At 31.7% G+C, this 22,517-nt stretch overlaps 4 protein-coding genes across 5 annotated transcripts; 2 read left to right on the top strand and 2 right to left on the bottom strand.

The window, feature by feature from the left end:
- Nucleotides 1-1,163: 1,163 nt before the first annotated feature.
- LOC134828578 (clotting factor G beta subunit) lies at nt 1,164-11,413 on the top strand. Its single transcript, XM_063841555.1, has 6 exons — nt 1,164-1,167; nt 4,545-5,328; nt 6,534-6,669; nt 6,734-6,971; nt 7,029-7,147; nt 11,180-11,413. Exons 1-6 carry the CDS (start codon nt 1,164-1,166, stop codon nt 11,270-11,272), a joined length of 1,374 nt encoding a protein of 457 aa, XP_063697625.1. The 3' UTR covers nt 11,273-11,413.
- On the bottom strand, nt 11,357-16,156 carry LOC134830675 (probable phospholipid-transporting ATPase IIB). 2 transcript variants are annotated; one of them, XM_063844229.1, is made up of 5 exons: nt 15,799-16,156; nt 14,935-15,049; nt 14,464-14,863; nt 11,845-14,400; nt 11,357-11,786 (listed from the first exon to the last, which is right to left on the bottom strand). In XM_063844229.1, exons 1-5 carry the CDS (start codon nt 15,960-15,962, stop codon nt 11,653-11,655), a joined length of 3,369 nt encoding a protein of 1,122 aa, XP_063700299.1. In that variant the 5' UTR covers nt 15,963-16,156; the 3' UTR covers nt 11,357-11,652. The 2 variants fall into 2 exon arrangements, with proteins under 2 accessions (XP_063700299.1, XP_063700300.1); XM_063844230.1 differs by lacking the exon at nt 15,799-16,156 and adding an exon at nt 15,128-15,495.
- Nucleotides 16,157-17,141: 985 nt separating this feature from the next.
- On the top strand, nt 17,142-18,945 carry LOC134830677 (transcriptional repressor protein YY1-like). The gene has a single exon (XM_063844233.1). The coding sequence runs from the start codon at nt 17,400-17,402 to the stop codon at nt 18,711-18,713; it is 1,314 nt and encodes a 437-aa protein (XP_063700303.1). The 5' UTR covers nt 17,142-17,399; the 3' UTR covers nt 18,714-18,945.
- A 1,011-nt stretch (nt 18,946-19,956) lies between these two features.
- Nucleotides 19,957-21,870, bottom strand: LOC134830676 (lysophospholipid acyltransferase 5). Its single transcript, XM_063844231.1, has one exon. The coding sequence runs from the start codon at nt 21,728-21,730 to the stop codon at nt 20,342-20,344; it is 1,389 nt and encodes a 462-aa protein (XP_063700301.1). The 5' UTR covers nt 21,731-21,870; the 3' UTR covers nt 19,957-20,341.
- Between the last annotated feature and the right edge of the window lie 647 nt (nt 21,871-22,517).

Here is a 22,517-nt window from a genome sequence, read left to right as displayed (position 1 = left end):
AATGAAGTACGCATTTAAGATGTTTGATATATTTGCATTTGCGGTAAACGAATAATTATACTAACAAATTAGCTGTAGTGCAAATTATTAGAATTAAGAAAAAAATCAACCTTTGGGGTGAATTCTGTCTGCGTGCTTGGAAAAAAAATTACACGAGACGTGAGAAATTACATTTTTTACTTTTCTGGAGTAATTGTAGTTTTGAAACATTTTTTTTAAAGGTAAAAAATTATTTAAAAAGATTTAATATTTTTTTTTTGTTTTTTGTAGAGACAAGAAATTTTTTACGAAATTCAGTAAAACTATCTTAAAAGGTTAAAATCTTTAAATAATTCCGAGTTTTAAATTTATTATTAATAAATTAATTTTCAAAATGAAATTAATTTAAAAAAAATCATTAAAACTTTATTTTTGGAAAATTTTATGATTTTTCACGTTAAAACAAAATTTTGTAGTTGAATTACTTGACATATCAAGAAACGTGTTTTGGGTCTAAAAAATTATATATTACATTTTTTTCTTTTATGTTCAATTTCACAATAAGCTTAAACTTATTAAAAATGCACTCAAAAAATTTTAAAATTTAAAAATATGTATATAAAAAATAATATAATAAAATTAATTTAGAAATTTTTCTTAAACTTTAAAAAATAAAAAAAAATATAAAGATACTTTTTTTGTCAATTTTTTTTTATAATTTTCAAATTGTAAATTATTTAATTTTTTAATTTATTTTTTTTTTACTAAATTCCTAAAAATTAATCGTTGGGTACAAAAAAATGGCCAAAAAAGATTTAAATCTATGTGTTATTGCATTTTCATAGATTTTTGCTAAAATGCGCTTTTATGACTTTTATTAAAAATTTTCTCAAACGTAAAAGTCAATAAATTCACTCAAAGGAGAAAATCTTCTAAACTTTCCAAATTCTTGATTTCTGCTAGAATAATTTTTATATAACGAATAACTTTACAAAAAAAATAACACTTAATCCCCTCAGATTTTTTGTTCAATCTGTAACTGTACCTAGCTTAGTAATTATTTTTTTATTAGTGTTAATTCAAACAGATACAATCAACTTTTTAATCTTAAATAAGATCATTATCACATCGTCTGCTGGATTAATTAGAAACAGCTGACAATCAATTAAAAACTCATGTTCGTAATGGGTAATTTTTCCTATTATCATAAATCGTAATAAATCAATTTGTGCAATAAAAAATAAAAAAACAAGTCGTCTCCACCCAATAATTGCACTTTCGTGCAACTCTTCTTTATTTACTTCAATGCCGGTCTAAAACGCAACAAATCGCTCTTTATAACTTCAACTATCGAACATGCGAATATTAAAAACAAAACAAAACGACGATTAAGAGAGAAACCGAACCGGCAAAAATTAAACTGCGAAAGAGAAACAACAAGGAGAGCAAAAATTCAAATATAACTTACCACGCTTCTTCAGTTGCTGTCTTCAGTCTTCATTTAACGTCCATCCGAATTGGTTTAGTTTTTCCTTTTTTAAAAAGTAAAAAGAAATCACGAACCGGAGTTGTCCAAAAAATAAATAAAAAAAGTGAAAAAAATTTCCCAAATTAAAAAAAAATGGGAAAAATAATTCTTTTTGTGCTTCTGTCGCTCGTTTTCAGTGCCAAAAGTGACACTTTGGAGAAAATTAACGATGGCGACGCTGACACTGTCGTCGTTGAAGGTGACTACAACTGCGGAATTTCCGCTAAGGACACAAAAATAATATTTAAATTTCGTCCAAAACCAAAAATTAAGTTGATTGATGACGTTAAGCTGATGTCTTGATTGACATATTAGTGGCAATTTTTTTCTGCTACGATTTATTTGTTTGTCAAATTCAAATCTATTGTTCATTAGCGATGCGCATCACGTCTGTCTCTTTTAAAAATAAATAAAAATTTATTAATAATAATAAAGTTAACTCAAAAGAACGAGGATAGCAAAAAAAAACACAAGTAGCATCGAGTGTGGTGTTAGCACGCGCTTCATTTCGCCGTGAATACCAAAAATTTCTCCATTTATTGGGAATTTTGAAGAAATTTTTGGGAGTGAGTCATGAAAAGTGAATGGAAGTTAATTTTTTTTGGACAAAAAGAAGTTCCTCGAAGAATACTAAAAAATCAGTTCACGTTAAAAATTCCAATGTTTATGACTTTTTGCCGTATTTAGTGCCACAGTGTCTATCATTACCGCGTAAAAAATTCGTTCAATTGAAAGTCTTTGTCTATTTTTTTTTTCGTACTTTAATTTAAATATTCTTCTTCTTTATTCCTTTTGTGTACTTTTGTGGTTTTATTTATGTTGCAAAATGGTGCTTTTGGTGCCTTCTGCCGTAGAACTAGTTAAAAAGAGAGAAGTGAGAACTTGTTCTTTCGCAATCAACGATAACGACGCGCATACTTTATGTACTTAATTGCGCGCAGACACAGAGAACAAACCAATTTAATTGTTCTTGTACTTGTTTTCAACTGATATTTCTTCGTTCAAAAGTGAAAAAAAATTAAAAAAAAACGTCTTTTTCACAAAAGAAAAATTTTCGATCTCGAAATACGCTTTGGTCATGACGATTTGAATGAGGCATTAAGTGCTTTCAACAAAAGGCAGCAGATACGATATGACACTAATCTCTGGTCTGGTAGCTAGTTCATTGATCTTTTTATGCTATCGAGCGCTCTTCACATTTTGCGCTATTTTGTAGTTATTGAATTTTTTACATGTTTAAATGAAACGCAAAACAAAACGTGAAATGTACTTGTAGTAAAATTCTAGTTAGAGCACAAGTTTAATTGAGAAACCAGAAATAACGTCATTTAACAAATGAAAACAACGTGAGCGGTATTTTTCTAGAATTTTTTTTGTTCTAGAAAAATTAAAAAAAAAAATTACTAAAATCAAAAACATTAGAAAAAATTAAATTGAGAGAAAATGTGAATAAATTTAAAAAATAAAAAAATACAAAAAAAAATAAATATAAAAAAATATTTAAAAAAATCATAAAAATTAAAAATTGAGGAAAAATCTGTATGAATTGAGTAGTAATTAATTAAAGCTTTTATTAAAATTTTTAATTTAATTTAATTTTTGTTTTTTTTTTCAATGAATAATTTAATTTTTTTAACATAAAGCTCCTAAAGTAACGTAAATATTCAGTAAAATTAAATTAAATTAAAAAAAATAAAAAAAAAACAAAAATTTTAAGATAAATAAATAGAAAAATCTACATATTTTATTCTGTTTAGCAAAAAAAAAAGCAAAATAAAAAAAATATATATTTAAAATAAAAAACACTAAATTTTAAGCTAAAATGCACAAAAATAAAAAATAGTTAATTAATATTATTTAAAAAAATTAATATTTAAATAAAGTTTAAAATTTGTGGAAAACTCTGCAATTCGAATGAAAATAATTTTTAAAGCAATTTAAGTTTTGAGAAAAAGTTAACTTGAAAAAATTTAAACAATTCAAAAATTTAATAAAAAATAAAATAAAAAAAATATATTTAAAATTAAAGTAAAATTTTCAAATTGAAAAACTTTTGTTACTAAATTTAGAGATCATCTCAAAAAAAAAAACCGAACAGAAAAAAATAAAATTAATAAAAAATATTAAATTTGAATAAATTTTAAAAATTGAAATACATTTTAAAAAATAACTATAACTAAATATTTAACAAAAATTTGAAAATTGGTTACAGACATGGAAAAAGTTTAGTTTTTCCCGGGAACCAAACTCATCTCCCAAAATTATATTTACCCCAAGATATTAGAAAAAATCATAAATATAGTCAATTTTATATATTTTTTAAGTAATTTTACAAATTTTAATTTTTAAATTATGAAATTTTTCTCTTAAAAATTCAATTTTTTTCTTTATGATATTTGTAAATTTCCCGGGAAGGAGGTTCCCAGGTTCCCGCACTTTTTCCAGGTTAAAATTTACTCTAAAAACAATTTTTAATGAACAAAATTCATCAAGATGAACAAAATAAATAAATTAAAAAATTACACATAAAAAACAATAAACTAGAACGCAAAACCCCTCCATCGTAAATATTTATACATATCAAGAAATAAATAAAACAGCAAAAATAAAATAACTCCGAATAAATGAATGAATGAAAGAATGCAACGAAACATCAATCGACGAACCTGATGAATAAATGCAAGACATGATCTAGAACGCCAATTACATGCCGAAGCAAAAAACAAAAAGTTGTCTGAAGATTTTATCATGAGACAATGTAAACATTCGCTAATGAGTCAATGGATCTCTCGAATATCAATCAATCGAATTCAGTGCAAAAATACCACCAACACGTGTTTTTGATTAAAATTTGATCAAAACAAAACAGTAGACGCGACAAAATTTAACTTGCGGATTAACGTGTCAATCAAAAAAAAAAATTGTTGTCATTGATCTCAAAAAATTAAAACAAAGAATATTCGCAATGTTACGCCGCCCATAATAGGATTAAAAAAAAACAACTTCTAACAATTTTTTTTGATTTATTTTTTTTTAGCTGCTGTGCTGAGTCGCAAGTCACGACAAGTCATCGCCTGGAATTTGAAAAACCCATGGACCCAAGTGAGCGAGGGATCGTTGTGTTTAGCCTCAAATAACGTCCTTGGCACTTGTACTTCCCTGAAAAATTGCTATCCGTATTTCAAGTTTCCGGATTTGTATTCGTGGGAGCGTTGGATTATCGGAAATTACGACACGTGCAGTTATTACAACGAAATGGGCTATCAAACGTTCGGGATTTGTTGCACAAATAGCGTTCAGCAAGTTGGAGCAGGTACCGAGTCACCCGTCACTGTTGAGGAAAGTAACGATTTGGGCGGCATAAAAGACAGCAATTACCCAAGTTGGCCGCCACCAATTCCGACACATCCGCCAGATCACACGCCAGCAACGCATCCGCCGCATTTCGGGGCACCAACGACGACGCCAGCTCCTCCGCCAACGACAACGAGTAAACGAACCACGACACGTTACACGACGAAACGAACGACTTCGACAACTTCGTGGCCTGGATGGCCCCCAACTTCGGCAACGCATCCTCCTCCTGCGCCAACGGAAACGGAGGAAAGTGAAAGTTCGAGTTTTAATGATGCGTCGTGTGGTGCCAAAAGTGCTCGCGTGATTGAAACGGAGGATGATGCGTTCAAAGTTGTTGGAGGACGTCCTTCGGTGTTGGGTGCCTGGCCATGGATTGCAGTTTTGTTCAACGGGGGCAAACAATTTTGCGGAGGAAGTCTTATCGATAATATTCATATTTTGACTGCAGCACATTGCATCGCTCAGTAAGTCGTAATTTTTTTTATTTTTTTTTACAAAAATTGGAGTTGCAAAAAATTTTGATGGCAAAATGTTTAACTTTTTTGAATGATTTTTACATGAAAATTTTGATTTTGAATAATTTTATATCAAGTTAAAATACCAAAAAAATTCTTCTGTGTTAAAAATGAGCAAATTTTATTTCTTTTGGCTAAAATTATTCATAAATTTTAAAGTTTATCCAAAAAGTTAAGAGTTTTGTCCCTTAAAGTCAAAATAAATGACCTTTTTCTTAATTTCTTAAATAATTTTTTTAATAAAAATAAAAATAAATAAATAAATAAAAAAAATAAAAAAAAAAGTTAAAAATTTCATCAAAAATTAACGGTTTTTGGTGTATTTTCATAATTTTTCATAAAACTTTTAAGAAAATTTTTCAATTTTTAGTAGTTTTTGAAATTCAAAATCGACATAAAATTTTATTAGAAAAAAATTTTGAAAATTTGAGAAAAAAAATTTTTTTTTTTCAAAAATAAATTGACAGTTAGGTATTTTTATGATATTATTTTTAAATAATAAAATTTTTGATAAAAAAAAATTTAGAAAATGATAAAGTTTTTTATGAAATTTTAATTAAAATGTTTTTAAATCAATTTTTAATACACAAATATCAATGTTAAAAACTCAAAACAACAAAAATATCGAAAAAGATTATTTCGAATTTTTTGGCATTTTTTAAAGTTATTTCAAAATTTTTTTATTTTTTTTTGCTCCCCCCCCAAAAATTTTTTCCAAAAAATTTTTAAAAATTTTGGACAAAACTATTGAGTTTCATTTGGAGCGGCCTAATTAATTAATGAATTTTTAAAATTTATAATTTTTTTCGTAATTTTTTAACATTTTTTTAAAATTTTTTTTTAATTTTTAAAAGATTTTTTATTCCCTCCTACAACTTTTTTTTGTAAAATATTAAGTAGAAACTTGTAAATTTTCAAAATTTAGTAGGTACTTGATTACTTTTTTTTTCATAATTTCTTAATTACCTATTATCAAAATTTTTAGATTTTTTTTATTATTTGCTCCAAAATTTGGTCTGAAAGTCATTAACTAATAGAAGTTTGAATTTTTCTAAACCTCAGGCTAAACTTGAAATCAAAAAAAATATATTTTTACTTAATTTTAAGCTTAACTTTAAGTCATAATTTCAAAAAATAATAAAATTCTTCCGTAGCATGTCTTCATGGGATGTCGCTCGCTTGACAGTCCGTTTAGGAGAACATAACATCCACACAACTACCGAAACGCAACACGTTGAACGTCGCGTCAAACGTTTAGTGCGTCATCGTGGCTTTGATATGAGAACTCTGGTAAGAAATTTCTTAAAATTCCCTTAAAACTATTCAATTTTAATATTTTTCAATAATTTTTTAGTACAACGACATTGCAATTTTAACACTCGATCAACCAGTGCAATTTACGAGCAAAATTCGTCCAATTTGTCTTCCATCGGCAAGCTCATCTCGCAAATATAACGGATTAACGGGAACAGTTGCTGGCTGGGGAAGTTTGTTGGAAAACGGGCGACAACCATCGACGTTGCAGGAAGTCGATTTGCACATTTGGTCGAATCAGGAATGCAAGCAAAAGTATGGAGCAACCGCACCTGGAGGTAAAATCTAATTTTTTTTAATGAATTTTCGTGCGTTAATTCATTTTATTGTTGTAGGCATCATTGATTCGATGATTTGTGCTGGAACTGGAGGCAAAGATTCCTGCTCGGGAGACTCTGGAGGCCCGTTGATGTTGAATGATGGTCGCTGGGTTCAAGTTGGAATTGTCAGTTGGGTAAGAAAAATTTTATATTTATTTAATTTTTCAAGCAAAATCAATTTTTTATCAAATTTCTTGTGGGTTGATATCGTCATAAGACAATTCAGGAGTCAAAAAAGTAAATTTTAGGAGCATGAAAGCTTAAAAACGTTCAAAATTGGGGTTTATACATTCTAATGGCAAATTAATTAAAATAAATTTACATTTTTTTCGAAAATTTTCTCATAATTTGGTAAAAAATAAAAAAAAATATTTTTGACTTATTTTAACTTTTTCTTATATTAAAACTTTAGTTAAAAGTCAAAATATAAAAAAAAAATAAAATAAAATTCAATTAATTAATTCAAAAAAATTTATGAAAATTGCCAAAGTTTTTTAATTAAAAATATTTAAATTTTTTTAATATTAAAAATTTATTTAAAATTTAATTTTTTTAAAATTAATTGAATATTTGGTATCTTCCCACATTTCATCCGCTCTATTAGCAATATCGAAATTAAACGCTCCAATAAACTTATTTTTCAAGCTAAATGTGTGCATTTTTTTGTTCATCAACCAACGACAATCTGTCAGATTAATGCCAATTTTTTCCCGCACAATTCCCGTAATAAATACGTCATCAATCCAAAATAACGGCAAATTCACAGCTTCATTATACAACCGAATCGCCGTACGAGGCGCATAAAAAATCGCATATCCCGGGCAATAATCCGGATAAAATTTTCCCGGCACTTGTTCTTCTGAAACGTACCACTTATCTCTCACATTTCTTCGAATCGGGGAATTTTTAATTTGTTTGCAGAAAATAAAATCGTAATTAACATCCTTAATTTTCTCCCAGAAATTTTCCTTGATGGACCTTAGAATGAGTGGAGTGTTAACCATGACGTCATCATCAACTTTTAGCAACAATTTGGGGTACGGACAATATTCTTTGACCCATTTGAGACCCATCAAATTTTTGTAGGTCATATTGTTATAATGATCGACAAAAGATCCTTGAATAATATCCCGAAAATCGTAATTTTCTTTTAAAATTTTTGGTTGCACATTTTTTGCGTGTTTTGGCATTCCCAGAAGGAAATGCACTCGAAAACGACCAAGTTTGGCATTTTTTGTTTGATTTGCCCACGTTCTTCGTATAGCTTGTCGTTTTGCGTAATTATTAGGAGCTGACGAGACTAAAATTAATAAATCCGTTTTGTTGCAAGCGGGCTGCTGAATGTTGAAATAGAAGTTGGGACCGTCCAAAAATGTTCGATCGAGCTTAAAATTGTCTTTTTGAGTCTCGAATTTAAAATTTATTATGACGAAATATAAAAATGTGAGAAAAATTAACCATATTCCGAGTAATTTAAGGCAATATTTCTTTAAATTGCGCCGAATTTTACTATTTTTTAAAATTATATTTATTATTTCCATATTTTATGAATTCTCTTTGAGGTTTAAAACGGAACTAAAAATTTTATTTTAGATATTTTTGGTAAAAGTTTCGAATTTGTTTGAAAATTATTTGTTCAAGTGTTTAATTTTTCTAAAAATTTTTTGTCTAAGTCAATAAAACCTGACAGATGTCTTTTTTATCTCATATTTTATTAGTTTTTCGATGACGAACTGGTTGTTTCATATTTGCTTTCGACCTCCAATCAATCGGAAACGTATCTGACTTCAAATAAAAACATCACGAGGGCATCCCAAAGTTGCCTCATTACGTCTGGCTCGATTTCGAACGGGCCAATGAAGAAATTTCGCATTGCGTCATCTTGGAAATCTGTCAAATCTCTCAATAACCAGTCGATTTCCGGTCTTTCTAAGTTTTTGTATTCTGTGAAGTTGATATGAGCTTGTTCCCGGGCGACTCCTGTGATAAAAGCGTCATCGACCCCGATATACGGAAGGGTCTGCGCTTCATCGTAGAGCTTTTTCGCGGTTTTTCCTGCATAAAAAATCGCATATCCCGAGCAGTACGGGGGGAATTCCTTTTCTCCCTTTAAACGATCGGCTGGAACGTAATATCTCGAGTCGGGATCTCGATAAATTTCACTTCCAATCATCGGATTGCAAAGAATTAAGTCGCCATTTGCATCGAAAAGTGTCTCCCAGAAGTTTGTTTCGAAGGATTGTAAGACGAAGGGCATGTTAATGAACACGTCGTCATCTACTTTTAACACGACCTTTGCTTCGTCGCAGAAATATTTGTGCCATTTGAGCCCCATCACGTGTTTGTACGTCAAATTTCGATAATTTTCGATGAAGGAGCCCTGAATGATGTCTTTGAACTCTAAATTTTCCAAAACGATCGTGCCTTGGGTGGTTGCGTCGCCTTCAATTGTTCCGAGAAGGAATAAAACTCGAAAATTCCCAAATTTACTGTTAATTTTTTGGTTTGCCCAGGTGTGACGGATCATTTCGCGACGTTTGTAATGTTCAGGTGCACTATGGACCAACACAAGTAAATCAATTTTAGAGCCTGACTCGAAGCAGGCCGATTGTTGGATCGTAAATTCGAAGTCTGTGATGTTCATAAGTGTTCTAAAATCGGTTGAATTGAATTTTTTTGAGAAAATTTTGTGATGTGAAGGACTTCCATAAACGCTAATGATGCTGTCGTAATAAATGATGAAAAATAAAAGACCGATACTAATCAAGAGAAACAAAAATCGTTGAAGAAGCTGAAAAAATTAAAATTAAAAATTGTTTGAAAAAATTAAACTTAAAAATCTTACCTTAGAAAATGATTTTTGTGTAGATTTCTTATCAACTGAAGAAGGAAAAAATTTATCGTGCAAAGTAACTTTGATATCAGTTGATTTAACTTCCATTTTAGAACGTTTGCAGCTGATAAATGATTTTTAATGAATGAATATAATTTTTCAATGAAATTGTGGTACGTGATATAAAAAAATGTCCATTGTTTAGATCGTTACATAAAGTCAAGTAAATAAGGTTCAAATTACTTTTTTTTTTATTCTTTTGTTTTTAAAACGTTCAAAAAAAATATTTTAATTCAAATTCATTAATTTTAAGCATTTTATCAACTTTTATTTTAAAAATTTTTTTAATTTTTTTAAAACAAATTTCAAAAATTTTTATATAATAAAATTTCTAAAAAATTTTTTTATAAATTTTAAAAATTTAATTAAGGCCGCTCCAAATTAAATTCAAAAATTTAATTTTAATTAAAAATTAATTATTAAAAAAAATTAAAAATTTAATCTAAAATTACCGATTTTTGGTGTATTTTCATAATTTTTTAGAAATTTTCATTAAAATTTTTCAATTTTTAGCAATTTTTGTATTCAAAATCGTATTTCGACATAAAATATTCTTTAAAAAATGATTTTCATGAAAATTATTGAATTTTTTTTTTTCAAAAAAAAATTTGGCAGTTATTTTTTTAATTTTCATTTTTTTCAATTTTAATTAAAATTTTTTTAGATCAGTTTTTAATACACAAATATCAATTGAAAAAATTCAAAACAACAAAAATATTAATTAACTGTCAAAAATTTTTTGAAATTTGGCATTTTGTATGAAAAATAGTATTTCAAAATTTTTTTTTTTTTCAATTTTTTTTCAAAAATTTTGGACAAAAATGAGTTTCATTTGAGATCTAAATGAATAAAAAATTAATATTTTAAAGAAAATAAAAAAAAACAAATAAGTTTTTTTTTAATTTCAAGCCAAAATTAAAATTTTCATTTTATTTTATTAATAATTTTGATTTTTTATTAATTTTTTTTTAAATATTTTTCATTGAATTTTTTTATTTAAGAAAATTTATTTTTTTCAATACGAAAGAAAAACGAATTATTTCAAGCAAAAGGGTTTTAAAAGAAATAAAATTTTATAAATAATTTTTTGAGATCTCAAAATTTTTAAATTCGTGTTGAATAAAAATTCTTATTGAAAAGTAAAAAAAAATAATTTATCATATATTTCTATATCAAATCTTTCGAAACTATTTATTTTTTTTTTTAATTCTAAAAAATTTTTGATATAAAAATTAAAAATTATTTAAAAAATGTTTTTTTTGTATTTTTTTAGGGCATTGGTTGTGGCAAAGGACAATACCCCGGCGTGTATTCTCGAGTATCATCTTTCCTGCCTTGGATCACGAAGAACACCAAGGACTACTAACCTGTTGAATCTGCAATCCATGAAGATGTTCGACTTAAAAATAAAATAAAAAAACGGATTAATTCATGATTTATATTCATTTCTATTTTAATATTATTATCATTTTTATTTTTAGCTATGCCATATATAATAATTAATTATTACAGTAATGTTCTTTTCTTTTCTTATTTTTGTATCAATAATAATAATAATTTTTAGTAAATAATTTTTTGACTTTTAGTACATAAAACAGTTATTTTTTTTAAATTTCTTTTATAAGTAATTTTTTGTATATCAAAAATCTGACCAACACTCTTCTTCTCATTCAAGGTGTCCAAAAATACAAAATAAAAATGTCAGACTTGTTTGTCTCAGAGATATATCTTTATTGTTGTTGATATTTAGGAGAGTTTCGAATATGATGGTGGCGAGAATTTCTTCCTTAGGAATTTCAGGATGTACAAGGGCAAGCACGAAACAATTGTGATCATCGAAACTTTCCAAAGGAACTGTGTGGTCCAAATAAAGTCCCAATCTAAAATAAAAATATTTTTTTAAAATTTATTTTTTTTTTATTTTCAAAGAAAACTCACCAAAATAGTCTCTCAAAACGCCGAGCGAGATAACATAAAGTGCCAAGCTGAAAATTTCTGCGAGAACCATCAAGCGATGCCACGTGCGGATTGTCAAAGCGACCATAATGAGTTCCGTCAAGATGAGCGACGAGAAGCTAATTGCCACAATGTGTATAAATTCGTCTTCGAACAAGATGAGAGCGCCATACATGATGATGCCGCCCTGATAAATGCTAATCAGCACCCAGATGAAGAAAGTTTTGTAACTTAAACTACGTCCCTTGGAGAGTTCCTTGTAAAGCTCGGGATACTTTAAGGCAATGCCAGCATTGATATCTTGATCGAGCACCAACGAAAATACGGGAAACATGGTATAAACTGTCGCATAACCGACCATCAACAAGCCTTGGTACAACGCGATTGACGACAAGTAAAAAACTGCCGAAAATACCGCTTGCATCGTCGAAATAATCAAACCACGATGAATCACGAACTGCGAAAGGGCGGCACTGCGTTTGTACGAATGTCGTCCATGCACGAGTAAAAGTTTCGCGATATGTTGAAACGCGGGGATACTAAAGTCACCTGCGAGCGATGCTTGTTTTCCCTCTTTTCCTTCGATACCGATTCCGGCGTCAGCTTGTTGAATCATCGAAACGTCATTACCGCCATCGCCCACAGCGCACGTGCGTTTCATCGTGTGTTTCTGAATGAGAGCTACTACTTGCGCCTTTTGCGTTGGACTGCAACGACAACACACCACAGCGGGACAATTTGTCGCCAACTCCATAAATTCATGTTGATAATAAGTCAGACACACATCGAGACTCTCGCCGGAAATAACCAAAGCACAATCCTGCTTCCGTCGGAACTGATTTAGCTCCAAATGGGCATCCGTTCGTGTTGAAATGTTTTTTAGCACGTGAATGCCCTGACTTCTGCCCACAAGATGCGAACTTTTGGCGATACAACATGCTGTTTCGAGCTTATCGCCGGTTAACATCCAAATTTTGACCCCTGCGTTGCGTAAAAGTTCCAATGTTGGGCGAACTCGGTCTTGTAAACGATCTTCGACGCCTGTTAAGCACAAAAGTTCCATCTCACGCTCCAAAGATTCCACAACGGCACTCACTTTTGAAGCACGATCGACCACTGAGAGCCTTGCCGCATTATAACGCGTCTCAAAATCGTTATATTGCTCCTCGGTGAGGACTTTTTTGGCGACAACGAGCGTTCTTAAGCCTTCTCGTGCCATATTTCCGCTTTCCTCGCTCAACCAATCGTTATATTGAACAATCCCAGTCATCACAACATCAGCTCCTTTAAGGTAGAACGTGATTTCGCCGGATTGCTGATCTCGTACGATAATCCCCATACGTTTACTTTCGGATGTGAAGGGGAAAATTTGTAAAATTTTGAATTGTAACTCGTCATCTGGATGAGTTCGTTGAAAATCAGCCAAAGACTCCGTGCTGCTTGAAGCGATACTGCCTTCTGCTCTCGAGAGATTCGTCACTGTCGTGTTAATCGACGCATTTTCCGTGTAAGAAGTTCTCAACGAGGGACTCTTGAACCGTAAAGTGATGGTATTCAAGTCACGATTAACCAAAGCAAGTCCTACAGTTTCAGTCCATTTTACCAATGCAATTTCGTCGGGACTTGACGCCTGATATGTTGGACCATCCACGATTTCAGTGACTTGTTTGCTCGGGGAATTCTTCTTGCTGTCTCCTTTATTGTTGGTTGTCGGCGATTCATAGACTGGCGTGACATTGTGACATAAAGCGAGTGCACGAACACTTTCCCACACACGCCATCCCTCGGGACGGCGCATTTTGATGCCTGGTTTATGTGGTGACGTCACTTGCGTCGCATTTTCGCGCAAAGATTGAATCGTTTGGGCAACCACGTCGAACGAATCGTTGCCGAAAGCGACTGTGCCGCAATGAATTTTCTTGAAAATCATCTCGTTTTGTGTCAAAGTCCCCGTTTTGTCCGTCAACAAGTACGAAATGCGTCCCAACTCCTCGGGAATTGTGGTTGAACGCACAACAGTACCTTTAATTTCCTCGTCATTTTGCATCTGCCACGAATAAAAAGCTTTTCCCATGTCCAGGTTGACGCGCAAACTGATCGGAATGATGTACGAGAACAACAGGATGAAACGGAACATGTAGCGATACCATGGGCCACCGAATCCTTTCAAGCACATCATTACAAAAGCGAGTCCGACGACGGCGCAGAACAAAACTTTCGTCAATCCGTTAATTTCGATGTCTAAAAGACCGATTTTTGATCGTGGTTGACTGTTGTTCATCACGCTGCGTGTCTCACTGCCCGTATAAACGACAATTCCGGTAGCTTTTCCCGCCGCAACGACTGTATTTGCCCACAGGGTGTTTTGTAAGTCTAAACTTTCCTCCTCGGCGCCATTTGTGAAAGTCCCGATGAACGAATGGATGTCCTTTTGAGGCTTTTCAATGTAAATCGAGGCATCTAATGAAAATAATTCCGAATCGTCAGCCAATTTTTGCGTTGTTGGAACTGCTAAACGTAATTTCCAATCAGTTTCGCCTGAAAAAAAATTGAAAAATAATTTTTTTAAAAAAAAGATTTAAAAATTTGAATGTAACTCACCATCCAATTGATCAGTTCTAACAAATACTGCTCCACTTTTATCACTGGTCCGCAGCAAAACTAAATCTGCGGGAATTCTTTCGTCTTTTTCTACAATTATTATATCACCGACACGCAATTTGCTGCTTGGAACGAGCTCCGCTTGATTGTGTCCCGTCAAACGCTTGTACTTTTGTGAATTTATCTCCTTGTCGCGTCGATGTCGTCGCACATCGTCAACAACTTCGCGACAAATTGTCACGAGCAGCACGAAAGACAGCGGACCCCAATAAGTATACGGCAAACCGATACGAATTTCGGGTATGAACTGACTTAAGGCCATAATTAAAAAGTACAGGTTGAGGAAAAAACGAAATTGCTGAAACAGCACCAAAGGTAAAAATGTGATGATGTTGTATTTCTAAAAAAAAAACGAAGAAAAAATTAGTTATGGGTCATGAAACACGCAAAAAGTGAAAAAAAATGTCTTACTTGATTTCTAATCTCGTTCGGGGGAAATTTTTCTGTGGATGTTTTTCCGATTAAAACCGTTCGGGAACGTAATTCTTTCGCTGCGCACCATCTTCGCACAGTCCACCACCAACAACTGCAAGAAAAATCAGAAATTTAATTGATTCCGCCCACGAAAAAGTTGAAAAAATATTTTTTTCGCAACAATTCACACCTAAAAAAGAATCCTCGTCTCCTGGTTTTTGTAATTAACGGTGAGGTTTCTTTATTTATTATGGTAGTTGGAGGAATATCCTCCATCGCGAACGCTTCCTGCTCTAATCGCTGAATTTTGACAATTTTTTCCGACAAATTTTGAGTAATTTTACGCTTAAAACACAAATTTTCGCTTACGAACCAGATAAAAACAAAGAAATGTCAAAATTTTTCATTTGTATGAGTCAGAAATGTTCGATGTCGCCTTCAGATATGCCGCGATACGTTATCTGGTTCGGGTTGATATTGATAAAAACAAGGGAAATGTACTTGAAATGTAGCGAAATTGGAAATTTTAAAATTATCTTATCGAAAAAACATGAAAATATTGAGAAATTTTGCACTTTTGACAGTTTCGGTGATCGATGAGAGTGTGTTAGTGTGACAATCCAACTTGAAATAGACTAAAAAAAATTTTTTTAATTGAAATTAATTGATTAACGAATATTTTTTGGACAATTTGAGGTACTTTTATTAAAATTTCAATTATTTAAGAACGTTGAATGTTCAAAATTTAATTTAAACTCTTTCGTCGTGGATGTCATTCACAGCTGAGAAGTCATGTTTTGAGCGAAATGCCTTTCTAGAACACTACGTAATGCTTTTTTATTTTATTTTTATATTTCTTACCCGCAACACAAGCTTTTAAGGACATTTCCCATTGTCTTTCGATTGCGTCTTGCACCGTATGACCCCCTTTTACCGTTGTTTGCCAAAAGATTTGTCGTCTCAAATATGTCAACTTCTGAATCGTCGTCGTCACTGTCGTCAATTAGCAGACTTTTCATTTCCATCAGATCTCATCTCCTGTTTTTTCGTTTCTTCCATACACGAATGACTTAATTTTGCGATTTTTTGCCTTGCGAATTTGAATTTTCGGGGGTCTAATGACCGATAAATAGCTCGAACCTTGAAATTTTACTCGCACGACGGTTGACTCATAAATACTACTATAGAAACCACGATTGTTGGGTACGGTTATGTTGGTTTTTTTTACAATTTGGATAAAAAAAAAGTACGAATGTAAATGTGAATGCACAGTGTAAACAAAATACTCATACCAACGAACTCCAACACGAGAGAAATGACAGAAGTGCAACAACTGATTGAGTGAATTGGGGTAAAATGACGAATTTTGTTGTGAATCAACTGAGATTTTTTTTTCGAAATTTGCGATAAGAAATGAAATTTTAATTGATGAAAATGAAAAATGTCCTTTAAATGACCTTGGAAATTTTTGAAAAATTAAACACATTTAATTTAATTTAAAATTCAAATTAATTTTAATTAAAAAAATAATTAATTTAATATTAAAATTATATTTTTTAAGTTTAATTTTTTATTTAATTAAATTATTTTTTATATTTTTATTTAATTAAAAAATTATTTTTAACTAAAATAAAAAAAATAAATAAATAAAAAAATTGAGTTAATTTAATAAATTAATTTAAATTAAAGAATTTCAAAATTATTTATTAATTTAAATAAAAATTTCAATTAAATTTGTTGTTTTTCAGAATTTAATTTTTTAATTAAATTAAATTTATTATTATTATTATTTTTTTTTTATTCTAAAACTTTATATATTTGTTCAAAAAATTAATTTTAAGTAAATTAGAAGTTAAAAAAATAAAATTAAAATGTTCGAATAATTGTATTTAATTATTTAATAAAATTTAATATTATTTAATTTTTTTATTTTATTAATTTTAAAAATTGAAATTTTAATAAAATTAAAAAAGTTAATTAAATTACCTAATTAAATTTAATTTTTTTTTAAATAATATTATTATTTTTATAAATGTAAAATTAAATAATTAAATTTTACAATAATTTACAATATTTTTTTGAAATTTACAAAAAATGAAACAAAATTCTAAAAAAATCAATTCATTTTCAGAAATCACGTTGTCAAAACAAAAAACTGGACAGCCTCGCATAAACAAAGAAATGTCAAATAGGTAAAAATTGCCGTCAATTGTTTTCTTGCTAAATCCAAAAGTACAGAAATAAACATTTGGACGCGGAAATATCCTCTATGAGGTAAAAAAGTGCCGATAACTCCGTGCAGTGACATTCGAGGCATCGGAAAACGTGCTTAAATGTGATAAGAACGCATTTATAACCAAAATTTAGCGAGCAGAAACAAACACGAAAATTTTACTACGTCAAATCCCGTCTGCTGGATAGGCATACGAGCAAGAAAAAACGCGAAACGCATCAAAAGCACAATGTCAGACCAGGATATAGTGTGCGAGGTCGAAGTGCCTGGCGCAAACGAAGACGTAATCGACCAATTTAGCACGATGTACGAAGTAGTAGTGGCCGACGACGATCAATACGAGGAAGTGGTGTGCGAAACAGAGGATTCACAGGATTTATTGTTGCAATCTGTCGACGACCAGGAGATAATGTTGCATTCGGACATCGATTTGCACCATTCGGAAGAGGTTCTCGATGCCGCCGACGATCCGATGCACGTCTACGAAGGTATTCCGCTGCCAAATAGCATTTATTTGGAGCCGCCGCCTTCGTCGTTGCCCGCAATGTCACCGATGTCGACAGCAAATATGCAATCACACTTGGGCGGCAATCAGAGCAGTAGCGGAAAAAGCAAGAAACGACAGAAGAAGAACAGCATCGTGGAACAAAGCAACGCCGTCTTGATGAGCAACGATGATTTGAGTGTCGGAGGCACAATGACGACAACAACAACCGGCAAAAGTGGCAAATCGCGTCATTGGGCACAGAAGAAAGTACAAATAAAAACGATGGAGGGCGAGTTTAGTGTCGTAATGTGGGCAGCTGGAGCCGACGACGACACTTCCAATCCCGAGCCCGACGATCCCGATTACACGGAATACATGACAAGTCAGAAAATTGCTCAGGACAGTCCGATCGGACTCGATTTATCGGATCCCAAACAGTTGGCGCAACTCGCACAACCCACACAAAAGATCAAACTGAGTAAAGATTCGCTAAATAACACCTCGTCCTCCCTCCTTTCGGGCAGCAGCAACAACACACTAAATGCCGGAAGCGGCGGCTTGAGCACCAACACCTCAGATCGGAATATCGCGTGTCCCCACAAAGGATGCAACAAGCTATTTCGTGATAATTCGGCGCTGCGCAAGCATCTCCACACGCATGGACCGCGAGTTCACGTGTGCGCCGAATGCGGCAAAGCCTTCGTCGAGAGCAGCAAACTCAAGCGACACCAGCTGGTGCACACGGGCGAAAAACCCTTCCAATGCACCTTCGAGGGATGCGGCAAACGCTTTTCGCTCGACTTCAATTTACGCACACACGTGCGAATTCACACCGGAGATCGTCCCTATGTGTGTCCCTTTGACGGCTGCAACAAGAAATTCGCGCAATCCACCAACTTGAAAAGTCACATCTTGACGCACGCCAAGGCGAAACGAAATAACTCGGCGAGCAGTAGTAGCTCCAACATTGCCCCCACGCCGCTGCACGAATTCATCAAGCAGGAGTCCGTGGACATTGACGACACCGATCAATCTTATCTGGGATACGCCGACTAAAATGCCGCGTTTATTCGTATTTATTATACATTAAATGAAAAAAAAAATTATAAATATATATATTTAGATTGACTCACGTTCTCTTTAGATGCGCTTACAGTGCAGCGATGTTTTGAAGTAACATTATGAAATTTCTGATTATTTTAGAAAGATAATTAAATATTGTATTGATGTAAGAATTAGCAGGAAATGGAGAAATATTTTCAATAAAACGTATGAATAAAATGTAATATTACCGTAAAACTCGCATTTTATATCTCAATTTACGTGATTTTACCTTCAAAATCTCTTCTGACAAAAACTACATCGAAAAAAAAAATATCTGAAAGAAGTAAGTTTTTCGTTTTGAAAAGATAATTTTTGAAATAAAAAAAATAAAAAAAAAGTTTTTTTTTTAAATTGACTCCGACTTGGTGAAATTTTATCTAAAAAATTTTAATTTATTTTTTTTTGTTTTTAATTTTTTAAGGCAAAAATTAAAACTTGTTCAAAAATTGGGAAAATTTTTAAAAATTCCGAAGAATCTTTAATAAAATTATGTAATGTTTTAGCATGGATTTTTTTTCCAAACAAAAAAATGTCAAAAAAATTATTTTTTAAAATTTTTTCTTGAAATTTTCAGAATTTTTTTTGTATAAAAATTAATTTGTTCAAATAAATTAAAATTATTGAAATTTTAAAAATATTTTTTTATTAAATAAAAAATATGTATTTAAAATTTTATTTATTTTTTAAATTTTTTTATTAAATTTTAAAATGAAAAAAAGCTTGAAATAAATTTTAAAAATAATTTTTTATTAAATCGAGCTAGTGCGTATTAAATTTAAACTTTATTTATTTTTAATTAATTTAATTATGTATTTAAATATTAATTAAATTTTAATTATTACTTAGTTTTATTTTTAAAAAAATTTTGAATCAATGAATTTTTTATAAATTTTGTCGATAAATAATTTTCTAAAGAAAATAAAAAAAAAAATATTTTGCTTACCTATTCATAGAATTTCATGGAATAAAATTTTATTATTATTTTTTTCTAAAATTTTGTTAGAAATTCATGGAAAATTTAGCTAAAATCCTATAAAAACTTTGAAAAAAAAAATTTGTAAAAATTGGTAAAAAAAAATTAACAATTTTCTTCAAAACAATTTTACGTGATTTTACCTTCAAATTCCTCTCTGATAAGGTCAAATCTCCTCAATTTACGAGACAAAGAAAGAAAAAAAAAAACAAAAGTTTCAACTGTGTGTCAAGCTTTATTGGTGTAAAGTTTTGAACAACTTAAAGTATTTTTATTAACATTACTTTATATTCTCCATAGTTGATGTGAATTGTCCTTCAATTATTCTATAATTTATTTAATACACGCTGCAAAAAAATATATAGTGTATATATTTCATTTCATTTAAAATTATTGACTTTCTTTCTCCTTTTCACTAGTTTCGACTATATAAAGTGTATATTTAATTATTTATTTAAAAAGTGATTTTTTTCCTACTAAATTTACTATTTACTCTACTTATCTCCTTGTTTCCTCTGTTTTTTTTTTGTTTTTATTTATTCGGTTTCGATGTAAATTAACTACAAAAATTTCAATTTTCAACGAATTTTTTTCTAATTTCGTCACATTATTCTGCTTTTTTGGCATCGCTTCTTGGCCTTGTGGGTGGCAAAATGACCTTAAAAATCGGTCCTGCCGCAAAAGCTAACGGGATAACGATAAATCCGTAAAAGTAAACGGTCTTGTAAATATGCCACCATTTTCCGAAGCTCAAGAAAACGAACGGCACCAAATTCCATCCACTAAATCCGACGCAATAAATATTCCGAGCGACGCGCATGACGGGATTCGAGTAATGTTGTTCCATGAACCGCTTGGCGGGCTCATTTCGAGAAACTGCCGTTTCGAGTTCCTTTTCGAACACGACAAAAGCGAATTCCATGAAGAATGTCATGTAGTAGCCGCTGTGGAAACCATGCCATACGGCGAGGAACAACAACGTGAGTATATGACTGGCATGTTTGTTGCCGAGGAACTTGAGCCTCTTGTACACGTAGTGAGCAACCCAGAAGTTTGTTTGACTATTAAACGCTTGGATGTACTCGCCAAAGTGCGTTGCAGTCTCAAACAGCCAAATTTTGATGTTGGCACATGCGGTCCAGTCTTCCTCGCCATTCGGTTTCTTGCCGTTGAACGTAATTCCGAACAAAACGGCAGATCCCTCAGCCAACATCCAACACGAGACGTACTTGTAGATGACCATTTTGCCCCAGACAGCGACGAAAAACCATCGCGCGAAGAAACTCCGGTTCGCAAAGTCGTCGGACAAGAGATACGCATCAGGTACGTAAAGAGCGAGCACTTGATTCATCGTTAAATACAAAACGCCTTGTCCGAAGCGAGTCAACGCGTAACTCGTGTGTCCCGTAAAAGCGTCAAATTCGTGATTCAAGTACCTGCGAAGGCGTTCCAGGGGGAATTGAGGCCCCACGAGCATTGTAGCGGGGAAATATGTGTAACATGCGATTTCCAAAAGGCCTGGTTTATCGACGATCCGTAATCGTTTCATGTCCTTTGATTGTTTCTCTTCCGGGACAGTGGCGTCTTGCACATCGAACGACAATCCGATGAGACGCAAAACGAGCACGCAATGCGGCATGGTCCAGGTGATGTCATACTTTTCCGTCGTCGTGAAGTAATATCCGATGAGCAAATATCCAAAATGGAAAGTGAAGGTCACGGGAACGAGAAGCGATTTCGCTGGCAAAAAAGTGATGAACAAGTACGAGGCGAGAACGGCCAGTAAACTGTGGTAAACTCCGAAGCCATAGTTGAAAGTGCACAAAAGGATGCCCGAAATGGCTAAAAATAGCTGACACACTGTCTTCGATTGATTTTTATGTACATACGTGCGATAAACGTAGGCCAAGGGGTAACCTAGCAAAACGGATAGCAGTAAACTAAGAGCTGCAGGAGGAACTCCCACTAAATTGGCAAGAGGCTCTAACAGTCCCATGTCATCTAATTGCTTAATTATTTTATTATCACTGTTTCTTTGTTGGGTTGCGACTTTGATTTCTTTGTTTCTTGAATAGAACAAAAAATCACTTGATGTTATGCATTATTTTTCTTTTATTACGGAGTTTCTCCAGTGAGCAAAGATTGTTGCATTGTAAGAAATTCATGTATCGCAGTAGGCAAAATATCTGCGAAACGTGCAAAATTCGAAATTTTAAATGCAAAAATCAAATACGTTTTCGATTTTAAAGAACTTTTCTGAATATCAAGAAGGAAAAATTTCGAGCAGTATAGAAAAGTACTTTTTTATATAAAATTTAAAAAATCCATTTTTATATTAAAATTTTAAAAATTAAGAGAAATGATTTTTTTTCATATCTGTTTAGGCAAATTGTGTTAAGAAGTTTTCAAAAAGACGTAAATTTTCATAAAAGTTGATAAAACCTCAAAATTTATTCGAAAATGTAGATTTATTGCAACATAGGCATACAAACATGTTAGAAATCAAATTTTCAAATAGCTCAAAAATATTTTTTAAATTTTTTTGTCTTCTTTACTCTATTCTTTTTTACTCTTCTTACTCTCTGAGCTACGATATAGTACAGACGTGTTCTATCGTACGTGATATTTTTATCGAAGTTTTTTGGCATTTCTTTGAGCCATGGTCGTATGCCACGGATGCGAAATGCCATTCATCGACAATGAGGAGATTGTGCCGCAAATGCCTTGCAAATTTTGCAGTTCAAAGTTTCATCCAAAGTGCGCGGTGCTGACAGACCAGTTCT

This window comes from Culicoides brevitarsis, chromosome 2 (genome assembly GCF_036172545.1).
Source record: "Culicoides brevitarsis isolate CSIRO-B50_1 chromosome 2, AGI_CSIRO_Cbre_v1, whole genome shotgun sequence".
Classification (NCBI taxonomy): Eukaryota; Metazoa; Arthropoda; class Insecta; order Diptera; family Ceratopogonidae; genus Culicoides; species Culicoides brevitarsis.
This window is presented reverse-complemented; position numbering and strand designations above follow the sequence as displayed.